Raw genomic sequence first — 20357 nt, forward strand, 5'->3', positions numbered from 1 at the left:
AAATTGTATATTTTTATATTGTTGTACACCGAGTCGTGATTTCCTGCTGCATACCGGAAGTGACTTCTCTGGTCTTTTCCTTCCAGCCAGGAAGAGACAAAGCCACGCGGCATTGAAACAATCTGTGACGTCAAAAACCATATGGTCGTGTGTGCAGACTTGGCCTCGCGCCCTCCTGCTTCCCTCCCCCTCTTCCTGCACTCCCCCTCATCTCTGGTGGGTTATTTTAAACCCCAACAGGCCTCTAAGCCACAGACCACATCACACAGTGGCGCGGCAGCAGTCTCCAGGGGCCCGCAGAGGCCTCAGATGCCGGGTGCTCTATTAGCAACGAGGCCAGAGGTGGGTGGTCGCGCATGGGATGAGGCAGGGCTGAGGCAGGGCTGAGGCAGGGCTGAGGCAGGGCTGAGGCAGGGCTGAGGTTTGGGTGGGGACTGGAGTAGAGTTTGATTGGGTTGGGCCCTTCAGGATGTGCCACCGCCACCGCCACCTCCGTCCTCCTTCTCTCTTCACCATAACCAAACCTCATTTTGTTCCAGCTCCAGTCCTGTAAATGCACACATGCATATGTGTGCTGACACAATACCCCTGGTGTTACAGTGTAAGGAGCTCATTTTGGTCGGGCCCAGGGCAGCTCAGCCTCTATTTGCGCCACAGAATGAAAGGATAATAAATAGTGAGACAAGAGTCAAATCTGTTTTCCTGTTTTAGCCAAAATGTTTGGTCTCTCGGTGTGTGGGTGGATGAGAAATGACAGGGAGTATGTTGTGTCTCTATATGTGTGCATCTGTATGTGTGGAGACTGCTGGGAAATTTAGTGACACAAAAGGAGATCGTGTCAAATTCAACAAAGAGCTTTACAATTTGCTTCTCATTTACCCATTCAAAACACACACATGCACACACGCAACTTGATGTTCAGTGTTTTGCTGGAGCACCCTTAAATATGAGGACGGGGACTGAACAACCCTAGACTTGAACCACAGTTGCAAAAAGAAAAAATTGACATAAAACGACAATAAGGGCAATAGCTTCCTCACCCTCCAGCAGAAAGACGGCCTGTTTGCGGAAGATTTTCACCAAGGAGTCATCCAGTTCCACTTCTTGCAGCTTGGCCAACAGCTGCTCCTCGTTGCGACACACCTTTTCTTGAGCGTACAGCCCATCAGGCATCACCCGCTGCTGGCCTAAACCAACCAGAGCCGTCTCCACAGCCAGCGCCAGGTACGACTCACCATCTCCCAGCAATCGCTGCACAGGCATTCGTTGGAGTTCCGCCCTGCTCACAACACTGGAGCAGTCTGTGCAAAAAAAAAAAAAAAAAAAAAAAAAAAAAAAAAAAAAACAGAAGAGAAGAGAAGAGAAGAGAATACAGAAAGGCAGGAGTGTCAGTGAGTCGGCATAAAGTGGTGATAAACCGGTCTGAGAGACCATCAGAATATGCAGATGAACACATCCGGAGCGTTTCTCTGCTCACTGCCACACGGTACCTCATCCACTTTCTCAAAGCAAAGAAGGCGAACAGAACAATCACAAAGTATAGTAGAGGAGAATAAGAAAAAAAAAAAGCACGAGAATGACAAAGAAATTACATTTAAACTATGCTCATCTGCAGTCTCACTATGGGGCTACAACAAAATGCCTTTACTATAGTCAGCAAGGCATGTACATAGATATAAAACATAGAAATGTTTCTTTACTCTTTCATAAATATGGACTTGTTCATCTTATATAATGCTATATTTATAGTATTGTTTTGCATGTTGTAGTTTTATTAGCCGCAAACATGTGGTACAGTTGACACAAAAATGACACAGTACAAGTATGAGGTACTGGGAAAATAAATGTTTAAAACGTAGTGCTATCTTTGTGTATTTGTGCGGCCTAAAAAAAATTTAAATAAAAAATGAAAATCATTGTTCTATTTTTTTTTACTGTACAGTGAGAATACAAAGGTTTTGATTCAGCTACTGTGAGCTATCAGTACCTGAGAGGTCTAAGCAGGTGTTGGAGCCCTCTTCGCCTGCTCGTCCCGACTCAGTTAGGGTGCTGAACAGGGTGCCGATGGGATCAAGAGGGTGGCCCACCCAGCCTTCCATGTTGGTTATGGAGGTGTGGCCTTTATGGAGCAACTCTGAGATGAGACGAAGCACAAAAGACAAGGCCATTCACGCATTTGTTGAAGGTTCCAAAAAGGGACGATTTAACAAAAGCAGGCTTTGCATAAACACACGTATACACATAACATAGCTGTCTGTCACTGCACTGCAAAGGTTATTCCATCCCTTAAAGTCTTATAACTCCATGCTGGATGGCAAAATGATATGACAACAGACATTAAAAAAAAAAAAGAGCTAAAATACATACAGTCAGGACCATAAATATTTGGACACCGCCATAACTTTTGGTATCTTATCAGTTTACAGAAGCACATTTAGGCTATTGAACATGGGAATAAATAGCCGACTCTCAAATCTAATTTGAGGGTATTTGCATCCAATTTGGAATAAGTGCTTAGTGGAATTGTAGGTCTTCAAAATGGATATGTTACTTTTTCACCCTCTCTTCATGTATCTGCATATATGATTAAAAACCCACAAGTCATGACCACTGTAAAATACAATAAAAGAAAAAAAAAAAAGAAAGAGTTGAAGTATTCCATTCCATCAAAGATATGAACACCTTATCTGAGTGAATGCTGCCCAGTCCCAGGGGATAAAGAGTAAATTGCTCCGTATAATAAACATGTTGCAGACCTGAAATATTTATTGTCAAGTGTTTGGTGCTTAATGCTGGAACAAAAAGTATGACCAATTTGACATTTTAGGTGCTTCTTCTCTTCTTTTTTTTTTTGGGGTGAAAAAAACAGCACATTTTTTGAGACGAGGGTGAAAACTGAAGCATTTTTAGCGGGTAAGAAAAAAACTGAACTCACCTTTTTTGTGCCGTCGAAAATGCTCCAGTTGCCTCTGCTGCTGCCTTCGTAACGTGTTCACCACAGCGATGGCCAGCCGGAGGGCCTCCCTGGGGTAACCATGTGAACGCAGGGCATCCACTCGGGCACAGGCCGTTGGGACGTGTTCTGAGGGGAAAAGAGAATGTAACACCAATATTCTTCCATTTGCTATTCAATCCTTTTCCGTCCAACTTCAGTTAATTCACTCATCTGACACCTACATACATGTCGACTCACCATGCCATAAAGGCCAGCCACGTGAGTCAAATAGGGAGCCCTCTTGGTTGTCATGGTAACAGTAGTTGGCGTAGAGGTCGCTGGCAATAATGTGCTGGAGGTGTCGGTCCTGCCAGTGCAGGTCGCAGGCCTCAATGGCCCGTGTGAACACAGTCCTGTGGGGGCGCATCTCTGCAGAGGAAGGAGGAGGAAAAGTGAGAGGTTTAATGCTCCATCACTTTCACACGCCAAGAGAAAAGCCAGCACAGAAAACCTGCTTGGGTACTTTTTTATGCAAACAGAGGAAGCTTCGAGTGAGACTAGATTACTTCCAAAAACATTAACCAACAAAACTAAAACAAATGCATGCAGAGTGGTCCTTTAAGTCTTCCCTGCAGAACCCTGATGGAACGGCTCTCACCTTTCCAACTGCATGACTGCAATGTAAATATGTTATTGACAGACATACAAAACTTGTCAATCTCTGACCTTGGTTGCCATGAGCACCCTGAGGCAGTGAGTGGGTGAGGTTGGGCAGCTCGTTGCCGTGGTTACCGTCCTCCCAGGGGCAGACGTCCACACTGTTCCACCTGCGCAGCTGCCGCAGCCATGACGATTTTTGCTCCGGTTTACAGTGAGGGTTCAGTACGATGCACATCCACAGGGCACCTGCACTCAAAACATACACAGAAACTTCAGCGACCTGCTCTACATCACAGTCTGCTGATGATGATGTAAGCAATGAGTCAAACAATGCAGGAAAGTGTCTCTTTTGAGCTTTAAAAAACAAACAAAAAAAAAAACCACCTAGATACAGCTATTGTGTAAGACTGAAAGCTTGAGGCAGCTTTCAAGGCAGCGCAACACCATACTATTGTTTCTAGCACTTTAAAGCACACTCTCACTGCTGCAGTCTGCTTGCACTCGGATACAAAAATCTGTAAAGGGAGAACTTAACTGGTCCAGAGGCAATGCTGCCTGCACACACATCATTTTGGAGTAAATTGGAACAAACAGAATATGAAAAGTGGCTATGTCTCAAGGGATGCCAGGGCATTCAGGGATTTAACTCTCTAGACTGCTGGAGATATGTACACTCTACAGTGGGGGTGTGATTGTGCTACATATTCATGAGCGTGAAGTTGGCGAGATTTTGGGAGAGAGGACGGAAACAAGGACAGACACAGAAAAGGAAGAAAGAAGAACAGAGACATAGCAGAGTAAAGGAGAAAATAAAATGAAATGGGAGCAGATATGATTTGCACAAGGAGACATGGGTGAGGAGAAGGGAATGAGGCTCGGCTTTGTGTCTAAAGGAGAGGAGTAGCTGCGACTCAAAGAAAAGAAAGACAAAAGAGGCAGAGAGCGGCACTGAGAGGCAGCATTCACCACACATCAGGGGGAGTGATAAGGACTCGGGAAGAGGGGTTTGAAGTGTGGACTTCAAAGAGACCGCGCACACACTTCCAAAAATACGTGGGATAGAAACAGATGAGATCACTTCGCTGTCCTCACAAAAGTGCAGAACGAGACCAAAGGGAGAAAACTAACATGATCATCAAGAGCAGCAACAGCATCAACCCGAGACATGAGAGGAGAACTACAAAGACAGGAGACAACGCGACTGCTGTCCCGGTGACGGGCTTGTTGGCTTTGCTGTTTGTGAGGAAGTGTTTTGCTGTAGGTACAGTAAGTCTGTCAAAAGAACTACACACTGTATCAAACCAAGCAAGTGCGTGGTGAGCAGTTCTCTGTCAAATCAACTAAAAATATAATTCGGAGCGTTTCAAAAACATAGCAGAGGTGAGGCGCGATGTGCCGCATTAAACGGCTTTTAATTCACAAAGATCTCGCTGGGCTGCCAAACGTACAGTCACAGTGAGAGTCTGCGCTGTCAGCGATGAGTGTGCGCCTCTGAGATTGTGCACAACAAAGGACAAGTAAACAAACAGGAAAAAAACGCGTTTGTGCCTTTGTGTCAGTGTCTGGGTTCGATCACCCACCTCACTAAATCTGTCAGTGCCTGTGTGTGCCGGGAAAGAGGTGTGTGTGTGTGTGTGTGTGTGTGTGTGTGTGTGTGTGTGTGTGTGCACTTTCATAGGACTGTGTGTAGTGTGTTTTTCCCCCTCACCCAACTCGTCCCAGAGCTGTCTGTACTTGTCGGTCATGGTGGTGCCCTGCTGTCTCCACAGCGCCAGCCGAGGGTCGGCCATGAACTGCTCTGTGATCAGTGTTAACATCCTCGCTCCGTTAGAGTCTCGCATCTTCAGCATCTCCCTCACCTAGAGGACGAGACGGGACAGACCCGCACACATTTGTAGTTTATACCAGCAGATGAACAGACAGCCAAGAGCACACAAACAGTGGACATGAAGTCAACATCACACGTATGCTTTAGCCTTCATATAGAACACTGGGTTATGTTGGCCAGGTATGGTCTGGTTTTAAACCGGACTGGAAACGTTAAAAGTCATCATTTCATTCTCAATTAAAAATTGTAAAGGATCCCATCCACCACTGTGTGTTTACAGTGCAACCATTTTCAACATGGAGTAAACTTAAACGAGGTTTAAACAAGGTGTCTGAGGGGAAAATACCCTGGTATCAGCTGCAAAATCCTGTTAGCCTTCAGGAGCTTCAAATTCAAGCTCATTTAAAAAAAATATGCGTGGCTCTAAATGTTATGAATGAGCACTTTGCTCCTATTTGACCTGCGATGACTGTGGGGATTAAACATTCAGAGGGTTTTTTAAGCTTTTGATGTTTAAAATGATGAATACACACCTCGGATTCTATTTCTTTCTTATTTTTGGGCAAACAGTCTTTAACAGGAAAGACGCAAATGTATCCATCTCTGAGTTTCTACTGAAAATGAGTCAGCACTGAATAACATTTACCTTTGCCACGTTCAAATCAATAAAACGGAGGCTCACTCGAATTTTGCGACCAAATTCTTCTCGCTCCTTCCACGTTTGTTTTTCAGAGTTCTGCGTGCCAACTACTTCATCTCTTCTTTGACTGAACTTGAAAGCTTTGAAATTGGTTTCATGCCACCCAAATAGTTTTGCTGGTTCCCTGTGAATGTTCTCCAGTGAAACTCCACTCCCTTCCATGAAATGTTAAGGTTATTGCAAAATCGTTGCGCGTAGGTTTAAATATTTGCAGGATTTTTCCCTTTCTTTTTAGTGGAAAAAAAAAAAGACAAAATTTTTGGTTGACATGAAAAAAATAAATTTTGGTCCAAAAAAATAATTGAACACAATTATACAGCAATAATACAAAAACATGTGTAATGAATAGATTGAATCAAGCAATCAGCCCCCCCTCCCTTTTTTTTTCTGGCCCATTAGCAGCAGTAGCAGCAGCTGAGCTTTCTTCCCTCTTCTTTACTTTGTCTCACTGGAAGATTTTCCGAGCTGCGCAAATTGCAAGAGGGACTCGTTTATTGTAACTACGGTGGTCAGCATCTTCTTGTAGAAAGAAAACACCTCTGGGGTGCGGGAGGAATATAAAATATTAAACTGCTACTTTAAAAAAAAAAAAAAGGGAGGGTAACTTTTTTTTGAGAAAGGCAGTAAAAACAGCAAACGGTGATTCTTAACTTCTGCTAATCTCACACACACACACACACGCACACACACACACACACACACGTGGCATTGGTGGACACGTGCGTACATGATGTGCAAATCTTTTTTTCCCCTCTCTCTAGCAAATTTGTAAATGACACATTTCAAAGACATTTATACACCAAGTACACTAAGTGTGGTTTTATGATTTGGTTGGAGTTACATGCGATTACACATGTGACACATGAAGCTAACTACCTATGCAAGTGTGCGTGCGCTGAAAAGAATATGAACAGGCAACAAAGAGCATGAAGCCGAGAGATATTCTAAAAGCCAGGCAGGCTGGATGATAATGGCCTTGGCTTGCGGTCTTTACATAGCACACAGTGCATTAATGCTGGACTTGCTCTGCCACTGTAATACCAGGCAACAGAGCGAAGCCCACATCTCTCATGTAATCGTTTAATCACAGGTACGGAGCAGTACACCGTGAATTTCTTCCCACCTTTTATCCCTCTTTTTCTCTTTACCTTATACTTCGACTCCCTCCTGTAATTAGCACAAGCTAAGAGGCAGCCTGCCCTTTAATGTACGTCTATGACGAGTTATCTTTTATTCCTTTTTCTTGAGAGGAATAAAAGATAGTACAAGTGCACTTGAGAGGAGGAAATATATATATATATATATACACACACACACACACACACACACACACACATTCAAAGGATGCAATGAAACTAGACAAGACAATCCAAAGGGAGGGTGGTAGACCAACACAGGCGAGTGTGCTTGTAGCTGTGACTGACAGGACTGGTATGTACTGTACGCGTGTTATTATGTTCTGTATGTGGATGAATCAATGTTCCTGGGGTCCTGACCTTGCTGAAGAGCAGGTTGAGCTGCTTGCCCGAGCCGTGGTATCCGCCCTGGGACAGGAAGAGCTTGACTTGCTCCTGAACCTGCTCCTCATCCAGGTGCCAGCAGTTCTCATCATCCACGCTTGCTCCAGCTGTTGGGTCCGGGGCACCTATGCATGTATAGAACAATAATATAATATGCAGTGTATTTTTCCTTTCTTTTATTTTTTGAAAAGTCAGACAATGACGATTTAAATACAGTAGCCAGGTTAAAAAAAAAAAAAAGTCTAACCTAGAACATTTTTACAAATAAAAGACCCTTCTTTAAACACATAGTCAGCATCGAAAGCAGCAAAATGCACACTACATTTACACCTGCCAATGAAACTTAATAAATAACATTAATAGAGTATTATTTGATGTAGTCTAGTTATATATTCCAGTATATATGTACACATGCAGGTGACCCTTCAAACAAATGCAATTAAATGTCAGAACCAGTGTGACCTTACATTTTCTCTTTCTGCTCCCCAGTACAGGGTGTGGGCAATGTTGGGGGTTTGAATCGAGCAGGTAATTGTGTGGAGAATACACCCTGCGTATGTGCTAGTGATGCTTGCTTTTCATACTGCATTTGTCTGCTCCATTGATTGCTTCTCACTCTTTAGCTGATATTATGAATACCTCCAAATACATGATATCAATGCAAAAAAGGGTCATTATTATGGATGAGTTGTAGGCCTCATCTGCCATCCTGCAAACAAAACACTGCGAGTCCCACAGCATACTCCTTTCATCAAGTCACAGCTCATGTGTGCTCTGCCCAAGCTCCGCTCCGAGGTGTTGCTAAGAGCGAGAATGCATCTGACACAGTCCCTCTCCTGCTTTCCAGTATACGTGTGACAATGATCTGGACATTGCTCAAACCTGCATTCTCTGGAATGTGAAAATGGCTTTGGTTTGCATTTCCAGAGTTTTTGGTGGAAGGGTGAAAGGTATCCTCACGTACCCTCCCAAAACATCAGAGGAGTAACATCAACTGAAAAAAATCTGATTTGAGTCACTTTAGTCAGGTGATACACGCTATATTGCCAAAAATATTCCTGCCTTTACACGAATATGAACTTAAGTGACATCCCATTCTTAATCCACAGGGTTTAATATGAGGTCGGCTCACCCTTTGCAGCTATAACGGTTTCAACTCTTCTGAGCAAGCTTTCCACAAGGTTTAGGAGTGCGTTTATGGGAATTTTTGACCATTCTTCCAGAAGCGCATTTGTGAGGTCAGACACTGATGTTGAACAAGAAGGCCTGAGTAACAGTCTCTGCTCTAATTTATCCCAAAGGTGTTCTATCGGGTTGAGGTCAGGACTCTCTGCAGACCAGTCAAGTTCTTCCACACCAGACTCGCTCATCCATGTCTTTATGGAACTTGCTTTGTACACTGGTGCGCAGTCATGTTGGAACAGGAAGGGGCCATCCCCAAACTGTTTCCACAAAGTTGGGAATATGAAATTGTCCAAAATCTCTTGGTATGCTGAAGCATTCAGAGTTCCTTTTACTGGAACTAAGGGGCCAAGCCCAGCTCCTGAGAAACAAGCCCACACCATAATCCCCCCTCCACCAAACTTTACAGTTGGCACAATGCAGTCAGACAGGTACTGTTCTCCTGGCAACCGCCAAACCCAGACTGGTCCATCAGATTGCCAGATGGAGAAGCGTGATTCGCTACTCCAGAGAACGCGTCTCCACCGCTCTAGATTCCAGTGGCGGCGTGCTTTACACCAATGCAGCCGACGCTTCCTGAATTTAATCATTTGGATGGGTGAGTGAATACTTTTGGGAATATAGTGTGTGTATATATATATATATATATATATATACACACACACACACATACACACACACACAGACAATACATGGCTGTGAAACATGCATGAGGACGCTCATATTGGATTCCATGTAGCTTTTTGCTAATACACATGCACTGAGTGTTGTTGTGATAAACCTGCTCCACTACTACAGCACTCTGAGCAACAGCCACTAAAGAAACCCCATAGAGACAGCTGTCTTGCTTTTTGCTGTCCTTCAGGGCGAAATGTCACCCACAAATTTGCAGAATTTCAGAATTGTGCATCTCGAGTGATCTCACAAGTGATGCTTTACGTTGCTGTTGAAACACAGAGCACGCACAAGTGTTCGTTACACATATGCACCATTTCTGTGGGCAGTCGAGTTCACATCAAATTCAGATGCAAGACACATAACTTGTAGTTATGAATATAAACCATCAAATCTGATCCTGTGGATTCAGAATTTAGTTAGACTTTAAACATGTGGATGTTAATGTGGACTTAGTGTTTGCTCTCAGAAATTTCTGTGTCCTGCTGTCTCTGACATCTCTCTTCTTTCATCCCTCTTTCGAAGCTTCCATAAGTTTCCTTCCTCAAAGTCTGTTTCCTGCTTTTTTTTTTTTAAATGTCTGTTCATTATCCTCTAGCCTGTTTTATTAACTCGTCAGAACTACACAGCAGTAACTCTTTCACATAGTCTCATTGTTTCCTGTTCTCGTTGGTTTCTTTCTTCCTCTTGCAGGTAAGCAGCATGCACAGCATTAAGCACAGGAAGTATGTGCCCTCTTCATCTCCATCTTTGTTTTGTTCTCTGTCCCCCTCAGAGGTAAACTGGGTTATGGTGTTGACTGCAGTCCCATAGTCTCTCCTGTACTGTCTGGATCTCATTAATGACTAACATTGATCCTGCCACGCTTTACCTTCATCATAAAATCAATACCAATGCATGTAAAGGCAAGAAGACACACTTAAAATGCACATTCTCGTGTGATCTTAGACGTCCCTGTGACCTCTCACACACACACGCTCTAACACACTCATTTCCTCACCGTGGACCTGGTTGATCTCAGAGTTCTGTGACAGAATCTCATCAGCCAGTTTCTGCGCCGTGGGCAGCACCTCGGTGTGGTGGACAGATATCAGGTACTGGACAAACTTCTGCAACTGGTCTCTGCTCATCTGGAATAAGGTCTCTGAGATGGGCAGGTGCAGTTTGACCTGCTCAGGTTTCCGTACTCTGTAAAGCGACAGCGCCACTACATGTGCGCAGTAGAAGATGTCTTTGTTTCCGCAGGTGCATGTTACTGCGGTAATCTTGCAGCGGTCGAAGCTGACGCTGACGCTGCATACGAGCTCCGGGGAAGTGGCTGGGTCAGTGACCGTCCCACTCAGATGGAACCCTGAAAGAGAGGACAAAGGGCATTAAGATTTTATAAAAATAGGTTTCGTCATATCTTAGGATTCATCTCATGATTTAACAATAGATAACAATTTTGATGATCAAGTTTTGACTGAAAGAGTTTCCCGTACAAGGCTCCAGCCTTTAGAATGTGAAGTACTGCTTCTTCTGCAGCTTAAATCAATCATAGCTAAACAGGAACTCAATAACATTAGTCGGCTAGTGTCCAAACTGTGGCAACCCCAGGTTTTGCTGAAACATCTATTACATGCAAACTGAATTAGTTGATCAAGTCATTAATTGTGCCCCTATGATAAATTACATTATTGAAGAAAGAAACACATTGAAGATGTTCTCGAGCCTTTTATCATGAGATATATTCGGGACCCGCTGCAGTCCACTGCCTTTTCTGAGCGAGGGTAAGTGAGTCTGACAGAAATCATTCAAAACGCACGAAACCGTCGATCCACAGATGGAGGAATTGAAAAAAAGATGAGGAAGTGAGCAGTGAGCACGTCTGCTCCGGCATGAATTATACAGACTCTTGTTTGAATATAATGTTTGATCTTGTCCTTACACTGCTATCTGGAGGCGTGGCTAGTCATTATGCAAAAGAAATAAATATGAATGAGACAGGTGGGGTCCCCGACAGTGGCTTAAAACACACACTCATGAGCATATGAAAGCTACAGACATGTGCACACACACTGAGACACAGTGTGAGATCATGATTTATTAATCATGGGAGTGGCCAGAAGAGACGAAGAGCAGCTTATGAATGCATTTATGTGCTCAGGAGGGAACTCAGAAATTCATGTGGACCAGGCAAAGACATACATATCTTTAATATGTTTATCAAAGCACTGAGCGCACACATCACTGTGATATAAAGCATATATTAATGCATATATCAAAGGTTTTTCTTGGTTTGGTAAGAGGGGAGGGGCACGAGTTGAATATTTCATAGGGTATAGATGAAGATGGGCTGATGGTTGTACAAGCAAGCTAAACAGAGGTCAGGTCAAAGTAGCTTTCCTTACTCCTTTGTGCTTCAGAGATGCAGTCAGAGCGCGGGTGAAAACGAAGGTGAAGCGAGAATATGGTAAAAAGAATCCCAACCCTTACATATAGGGTTGATATAACCTCAGGATTCATATATGAATAAAGCATGCCATCTGCAGAGACGTTATATTTCTCCTCAACATTTTCATTCTAGCATCTTTTAGAGAGACAAAGTCACATTTGGATTAGTTTGGATGAGGTCCATCATACCTTTAGCTAACTTTATAGAAATGTTGAACCACCCTAACCCACTACAATGGCATCAAAGCAGAAATGATAATGTCTTTGAACATGTGCCCTTTTGAAAAACCTTTGTCTGCAGAAGTAAGAAGTGTTGGCTCAAACAGGACACAACTGCAAAAGTTTGCCGTGGAAATATGTTTCCATTCTGAAAGCCAGCTGGCAGAGGAAGTACATGTTCGTTAACAATATCCACCGAAGAGGGGTGTGGATCAAATATGGCAGCCGCTTGCATCTGCAGTGATCAAAGCTTATACATGTCTACAGCTGTTGGAGACAGGGAGGGGGGCACACTGAGACAATCTTAAATGAGACAAAAAGGTTTACACGCGGCAGCTGGTTGTCGAGTGGAAAAGCAAACTTATGTAGCCGTGAAACGACAAACAAATGAGCAAATGAGCTTTTGATACTCTCATGTGTACATTTGTGTGTGTGTGTGTGTTTGTGTTTGTTTGCATGAGTCAAGCTTGTGTGTCAAGAGTGGCCCCTGGTCCGGAGGAAAACAGGAGAACATCAAAAGCACGCGAGGCTGAGAGAGCCCCAAGAAGCATCAGCCTCTGATGCATCACACATGCAAACGCACATTTAACAGACGGCTTTAAAAGCATGTGCACTTTCTCCCCCCCCCCCCCAAAAGGGAAAATTGACAGAGATACCGTTTTTGATTTGAAACACATGGCAGGGAGTATGAAAAACTAACTAGTAATAAAACACTTGCATGTTTGAAAGGAAAACTCTGTTGCGCTTCCCTTTACTTTAATGGACATTCTAACTCTTTCACCTTCCGAGCCCTTTACGTCCCCCCCTTCACCCTCCCTCTGTCCACATTCCCACAGCTCTTTCACTCTCACTCTCTGACAGATGGGTAGGTAATGAGTTTCGCCTTTCCCCGTCCAATCGTCTGGGCACCAAAAACTGCCCCCTGCGCCAAAAATGCCCTTTTAATATAGCCAAGCGCTGAGTACAGGGATATTACTGTTTAGACACACACATGCATGCACACACGCCTCCCATGACTCCTAGTTGGGTGGGTATGAAACCTTCAATGTCTCATGTGCTAGCTATTAAAGAGCCTGGTTTCCCCCTCACCCCTTCTACCCAGCGCCCCTCCCCAAGTGGTGCTCAGGGCTCTTTTCTGTGCATGTTCAAGAGGCCAGGGTTGGCTTTCAAAGTAACCATGGCGGCCATTTTTAGAACAAGGCCTCTGTGAGGTTGCCCTAGAAACCCTTCCTGACCGCCGGGGTGAAATCACACTTGGCCCAAAATGTTGTGTGCGGCAGCAAGAACAGTGTGTGACAAAGTGAGCAAGAATGAGCATACGCATACACGTATGAGTTCAAATTCTAAAAAGTCCAGCAGACCACACACACTCTTTGGGGGACCTGCATCAAAGCATTCCTACAAATTGCCCCCTCGCTCCATCTTTAGTTTTGAAATTGTTTGAGTGCCGGATAAGCCGGCATGCACTCATGACCAGCTAAGACCACTTCTGTCTATTCAGCTACAAAGAGCTCCAGAAATACTGGACTCTTCTTTTTTCATGGGGGGGGGGGGGCTGCAAGTCGATCAACATACATCTGCACTGATGGAAGAATACCCTCTTTATATGGTCCCTATAAAACAGGAGTTTGCTTCTCACATGAAGGCAGTTGGGTGAGGGGGCCACTGCCGGGCCTGAGAGGTTTGCTTCCCTAAGCACAAAAGTACTCAGTGTACCGAAATCACTGGACTAAACTAGATTGAGCAACATACATATATTTCACAATCACATTAAGATTCCAAGTCAATTGAGAAAATGCAGGCCCAACAGTGGGAAGGTCATTAAGTTTATTGGCTGAATTGGTTCATGACTGGCTGTCACCTAAATTTAATATGGCACCATGTGGTTCAGACAACACTCAGGAGTTGGTTTGTGTATAGATTTGTGTGTGTGATAGATTCGATTGGAAGTAACAAGATAAAAGAAATGGGCTGGTTTGAAAGCAAGTCAACAAAAGCACAAAAAGAGGAAAAAGAGAGAACAAGTAGATGTCGAAGGCCCACTCGCCCACACAGTTTCACATTAGCTTTGCAAATTAATCAAATTACCTCATGAGCTGCAGACAGACAGAGCAAAACCGAGGGGACTACCTGTGGAAGATTGAGCGCTAACATGGGATCCGGACTCTGTGTTGACCAAAGACGGCCCGCTAAAACCTCACAGAGAAAAGGCTTGCTATTGGACTGGAATTCAATCCTTTTGGCTGGACTGAACCATGAGGCCCTGGTGAAAGAAGATCTGAATCACAACTGAAGAAAAGCAAGGCTGCAGTGCAGGTCGAGCAAGGGTCAAGAAGTGTTGGGCAGCCCCACCCCCACCTCCAACGCTCCATCCCACCCACAGCTAAAGGAGCATCTCCTATGTAGCGGCCCCTTGAACTTGTCCAATTAATAAGGCAACAAAGAAAAATACGAGGCCTTTCAGCTTCTTGGAGGGTAGCTCTGTATGAGCATCAATGCATGTATGCGTGTGTGGTCCTATAAGGAAGAACTCATACAGAGACTATAAACAAGATCAGTGTTTTTCTGCAGGAGACCTTGCTCCAGGCGTTTGTGTGCATGCGTGTGTCCAAGGTGTGGGACAGGCTAGAATAACACTACTGAGCTCCAGGGGCGGCCATATTTATGCCTTGAACCCACCGGTGGAGCGAAAAGTCTTTTTCCTCCTCGGGTGTGTTCTCATCATCCACACATTCAGACACACACACTCACGCTTGTGCAGTGACACACACTCACTCAGTCTGAACGGTTATCCCGACAGACAGAATTTAGCATAAATTAATGCTTTCAGATATTCCATGAATTTCAATGCTTTTACTTTCCCATGAGATTCTGACAGCAAAATCTGAATGCTAATCATGGAGGTGGCAGGGTCGAAATATCTGTATGTATGTATGTATGCATGTATGTGTGCATACGTCTGTGTGTGCGTGTACTGATGGCCGTGTGGGTGATTGGAGTTGTCATCAGCTGGAGGTTGAAATGACTGCCTACTATTGGGCTGCTGCCACTTAGTTGCCACGCTGTACATCAGGAATGACTTGCAATTTTCTAACTATCACTTTCAAAATGGATTCTAATTTTGCGGGATTGGGCCTGACAGGCAGAGCTGGTGTTACTGCTCTTAGAAAGCTGACCCGTGCACAAAGACAGCGATGCCTCTGCTCGAGGATGGGAATGAGATATGGATGTATAAGTGTTGAAACTGCAAAAATGGTTGTAAGAAACACTGAAGACTGTAGGGGACAGCAGACATATTTAACGGCATTAGGTGCAACCAATGGTAGTTAATTGTTAAACATTCAAGTCTAACATTGCTGTGAGGTGTGATTTCAGCCACCTGTGTGGCATTTGGTGGATTGTTCCTTTAAGGTGCTGTTTACACATACCCGGGTATTTTGATAAACGCATATTTTCTAACCTTCGTTTGCAAAAAAAAACTAGGTGCACACAGCCCCGTTTTTAAAAAAAACCATGTCTACATTGATCCGCATAAATACGCTATCAAGAGCTGTTAAATTACGCCAAGCCTGACGGTGGCAGTGTTAGAACAATGAGAATTCCACACAAGCCAATCAGAAGCCTAATAGAGAACCGCTGACAGGAAGAACTTCCGGATCCTTTTCAAGAAGAAAATATGGCGCCAGGCTCATGTGTGTGGACTGATAGCGAGACTGAGCTACTTTTAAACGTTGCGCTGGACTATAAAACTGCTAAAGCCGTGAAAAATGTCTTTGTTGTTCAATACATTGTATGAATAATTTTCAAAATCACACAAGCGAGTATAGCTCTCAACAACAGAAATGCTGCTAGTACCTCCATGCTTGCCAGATAAACAATGGACGGAGAGAATGGCGTTTTCACGCTAGCATCCTGCCAACATGGCGGATAGGGGCGGGGCTCTGTACTATGACGACAACTCCTCATTCCATTCCCAAAACTCCGTTTTTGTGTCTTTCAACCAGTTTACACACAAACGCTAAACGGAGTTTTTAAAAAATCTCCACTTTTGCCGGAGTTTTTTTTTAGCTTCGTTTTCGGAGGAAAAAACTCCGTTTGTGTATAAACGAAAGGCACAAACGAAGGGAAAGGTCTTCGTTTATCAAAATACCCGGGTATGTGTAAACAGCACCCAAGTTGCTTTTACGACAAATTTCCGTCAGTGGAGAAGCCAGAAACCTATTAATTTTGTCTCCTGCCTGTACATTAACTATACATTATCCCGATCCACGTGCAAGGTTCATTAGTGTGAATGAAATTACAGCGGGCTGGAAATAAATGTGTGTAATTAGCAGGGGTCCTGTCCCAGCAGAGCCACGCAAGCTATACATGGAGGTAATGGGATCCATTGAAAAGCCATTGTCTGCTGCCTCACAGCTCGAGTGTGTCTCTAATGACAAACCTATGCAACCATGGCTTTGCAGCACTAGCATCCGCTTTTAATGAAGGAAGCGAGTCAGGGCTGAAATGAGCAGATCTGTGTCTATCTGGATGACGGCTTAGTCGACCATGTAAAAAGAGTAAACAAAGAACGCACGATCCTCGTCGGTGGATCTTTATGCATGCTTTTCACGCGGAAAGTGCCAAAATGACATTTGCTATGCTCGTCACAAGTGATAACAGACGTGTTTCTCTAGCTCAATTTGAACTTTGACCCATAAATTCCTTGATGAGAAGGCGTTTTGACAAAACGGCTTTTAGAAAAAAAAAAATGTTTTGACATGAAGGCTTAAGTGAACAAGAAAAAAATGTCTTTAAGAAAAGGTAACAACAGAACAAAACGCAAAAAAGACACTGTGAAAGACCACGCGACTAAAAGTGAACTGAATTGATCAGCGAATGAAAAAAGCATCACTTAAATCACATAGCAGCACTGGACTGAAAACTACAGCATGACTCTGCCTCGCACATGTGCGAGCGTGTGTGTGTGTGTGTGTTTTTGGTTCACTTTTCCAGGCCAGGAAATAACCCTACACTCTTTACCCTTCCCATTTCATTTGGAAAGTCACCCGACACACTCCACCAGACACAGACACACAAAGGCATGCACACATTCTCACACAACTCCACCCTTTGACACACACTCATGATGCCTTCATGCATGCACGCACGCATACTGGCTTCAGTGACTCCCAGCAGTCAACCTCCTTCTGCTCACAAACAGCCCCTCCTCTTTCCCTTTTCTCTCTCCAATAACTGACTCCTCCTCTGTCCCCCCTCCCATCTCTCTCTCTCTCTCTCTCTCTCTCTCACACACACACAAACACACACACACACACAAAATGTTGCCTAGCCCTAAGCTGACCTGTTGTGTGTACTGACGTCACAAACTAGACAAGGGAAGGCATCATTCCAGACAGACACACACATGTGTGCACACACACACAGGCCCCAGCCAAGGGGGAAGCTGCATTCCAGCACAGGCACACAGACACACAAACACACATCACCACGCCTGGCGGTGGGAAGCATGGGGAGCACTCAGCTGTAGCGAGGAGGCGGGGAGGAGGGGGAGGACGGTTGGGGGGAGCAAAGAGGGGGAGTTTCAAAGGAGGGAGGAGGGAGTGATGGCTCTGAGCCAGTGTTCCTCTGAGCTCAGCACTTCCCCTTTCAGCTCCAGCCAGCCGCCAGTTTGCGTAACGCAGCCCATGCAGCCGTGCTGGCTCGTGTTTAACCCCTTCCTTCCTGCAGTCACTGAGGTCACACTCGCTGCTGTCTGTTTGCCAGTGCATGCCAGCTTGAAGTCGCCCCTGCCCAACATCCCCAAACACTGGGCAGCACAGGGTTTCCAGATATAGCCACAATCACGCTGTATAAAACTACCAGACAGTGACAGAGGCGGACACACATGTGCCATGTCTACCAACACCGCAGAGACATGGTCGTACACGCTCATAGAAAAAAATATGTCACTTTGCTTTTCATCTATATTCATTCAAGAAGGCAGTTGTATGGGGCGGTCGGTGGCGTGGTGGGTTAAGCAGCCGCCCCATGTACAGAGGCTACAGTCCTCGCTGCAGTGGGCCCCGGTTCGAATCCCACACCGGACGGCCCTTTGCTGCATGTCTTCCCCCTCTCTCCACCCCCTGCTTCCTGTCTCTCTCCAACTGTCCTATCATTAGGCATAAAAGGCATAAAAAGCCCAAAAAATATTTGAAAGAAAAAAGAAGAAGAAGACAGTTGTATAACAGACAAATGCTCACTCCTTCACTCATATTAATAATCAAATCTACTAACCACTTCAACCCAGATTTATTTTGGATTGTGGCATCTTGTTCGGCTGATCTTTCCAAAAGTGTACACAGACCAAAGCCTTCACTCTGCAGAGATGTGAGGCCTTTGTACGTCAGATGTGGCACTTCTCTTCCAAAAAGCCCCAGTGAAAAGTGTCACAGCTCATGCTAACCACGGCAGACATGTTCCACAGTGGCAAGAGAGGCAAGAGTCAGGGGGTGAATGAGGGAGGGGGCTGGGGTGGTGGGTTCTCTCACGTTTAATATCACTTGACATGCGTCATCCAGCATCTTTCAAAGAGCCGCTGAGCCTGCGTAGAAAGCCGTGGTCCTGTCAAAGATCCCCCGCACGTGTATGCAGGACGCACCTTGACTCTGCACGCACACAAATACACACACATGGCACAACACAATACAATACAGAGGAAATAATTCAGAAGTCGGGCTGTTGCAGAGAATGAGAATAACCGGGATGAAGATATGTGAAGGTTTAAAGGGGGGGGGGGGGGGCAAGAGAAGGGTTGAGCATGTCTCTGCTGAATCAAGGTGGTCGATTCACTTGCCTGCAGGCTATTCCTGTAAATATTGACGTTGATGTTAGCACCACTCTCTTAAGGATAAGCTATAAAGCAAGAGGGTTGGATTTACTCTGTGCAAACTGTAAGCATCTGAAATCACACGCTACGCTTGGCTTTCTCCGAGTGTATTGAGGGGAAACGATTTGAGACTTTCAGGGTGAAGAGTTGCAACCACACAAGGGAACTGAGCTGTCTCGGTAGGTTTACAGCTCTCACTCCTCTCCCTCTCTACATGGTTAAGGTTTCCACTCTCGAGCTAAAAGCAGGCAGCTGACATCAAAACCTTCAGAGAGACCTCTATTTCCCAGAAACAGCTCCAGTTTCATGTAAATAGCCGCCTTTCATGGGCTACACTGAGATAAATTGCACCCTGCTGGACAAGAGGGAGACAATATTCCCCCCTCTTTTGTTGTCATCTGTATGTGTTGCCATGACAACACATATCTGCCTGGGGCGATTCTGTATGTATGTGTGTGTTTGCGTTGGTTGTTATTGTACTTGCTGGGGCGCACACCATGCATGTATGTGGCCAGACAGAGAGGAGCACAGAGGAAAGCGGGCAGGTCTGCACACACAGGAACAAAAATACAAACTACCTCTCCGGTTCTTTGTCAAACACGCACAGCTGCACTAAAGCCAGAAAAGAATAACACGTGACGGTCTTTTTACGCCCTAGTAAAAAGAGACAAAGTGATCCATCTGTGACAACACCTTTTTTTTTCCAAAAACCTCCCGAGGTTCACATGTCCAGTCAACTGGGATTTAAACTGCTTGAGGGATGCAATGATGCTTGAATCAATTTTAAGTAGGTTAAAAAAAAAAGGAGACCCACGATGAGATTACTGTTGCACACAGACAATCTCTATCCTTCCAACTTTGTAAAAGAATTAATGTGATTGTCCGTACACTCAAAGCATCTCCAGATTGTTTGATGAAATTTGTTCAAATTAGCATTTTCACAGATGACCGGAGAATACTCGCATCCTGATGCAATTATGCTGATTATATCTCATGAGTGACTTGCGAAGTGAAGGACTATGTCACCTCTGAGACCACATGAAACAAAAGCCAAATGCTTTGTTTAAATTTCAATAAGTGCTTGTACATAGACATCCTCGTTGCATTCATTTGGGATGCCATATTTCTCTGTGTGTGTGTGGGGGGGGTTGATTGAGACTCATGAGAGGCACACTCAGCAGCGCTTGCCTTGCACCACAGCAACAGTACCAGGAGACTGAGGGCCTGCATATTAATCATAAGGGTAGAGAAGAATATGTGTGCATGTGTGTGAGAGAAACACCTCCCGTGGGCAAGTCAGCATTCACCCATGAAGTAGGTCATTGAAATTTGCCCAA

At 44.6% G+C, this 20357-nt stretch overlaps 1 protein-coding gene across 2 annotated transcripts in view; it reads right to left on the reverse strand.

Annotated features, from left to right (window-relative positions):
• LOC142382181 (zinc finger SWIM domain-containing protein 6-like) overlaps positions 1–20357 on the reverse strand; it is a 45855-nt gene that overhangs the window by 12477 nt on the left and 13021 nt on the right. For both annotated transcript variants that reach the window (XM_075467751.1, XM_075467752.1), the window contains exons 2-9: positions 10501–10851; positions 7620–7768; positions 5304–5454; positions 3662–3841; positions 3194–3364; positions 2936–3082; positions 1988–2134; positions 1041–1301 (exon numbers count right to left, since the gene is read on the reverse strand). In XM_075467751.1, coding sequence (XP_075323866.1) covers positions 1041–1301; positions 1988–2134; positions 2936–3082; positions 3194–3364; positions 3662–3841; positions 5304–5454; positions 7620–7768; positions 10501–10851 — 1557 coding nt within the window. The remainder of the gene's footprint in view (positions 1–1040; positions 1302–1987; positions 2135–2935; positions 3083–3193; positions 3365–3661; positions 3842–5303; positions 5455–7619; positions 7769–10500; positions 10852–20357) is intronic.

The sequence above is a fragment of the Odontesthes bonariensis genome, chromosome 6 (genome assembly GCF_027942865.1).
Source record: "Odontesthes bonariensis isolate fOdoBon6 chromosome 6, fOdoBon6.hap1, whole genome shotgun sequence".
Taxonomy (NCBI): Eukaryota; Metazoa; Chordata; class Actinopteri; order Atheriniformes; family Atherinopsidae; genus Odontesthes; species Odontesthes bonariensis.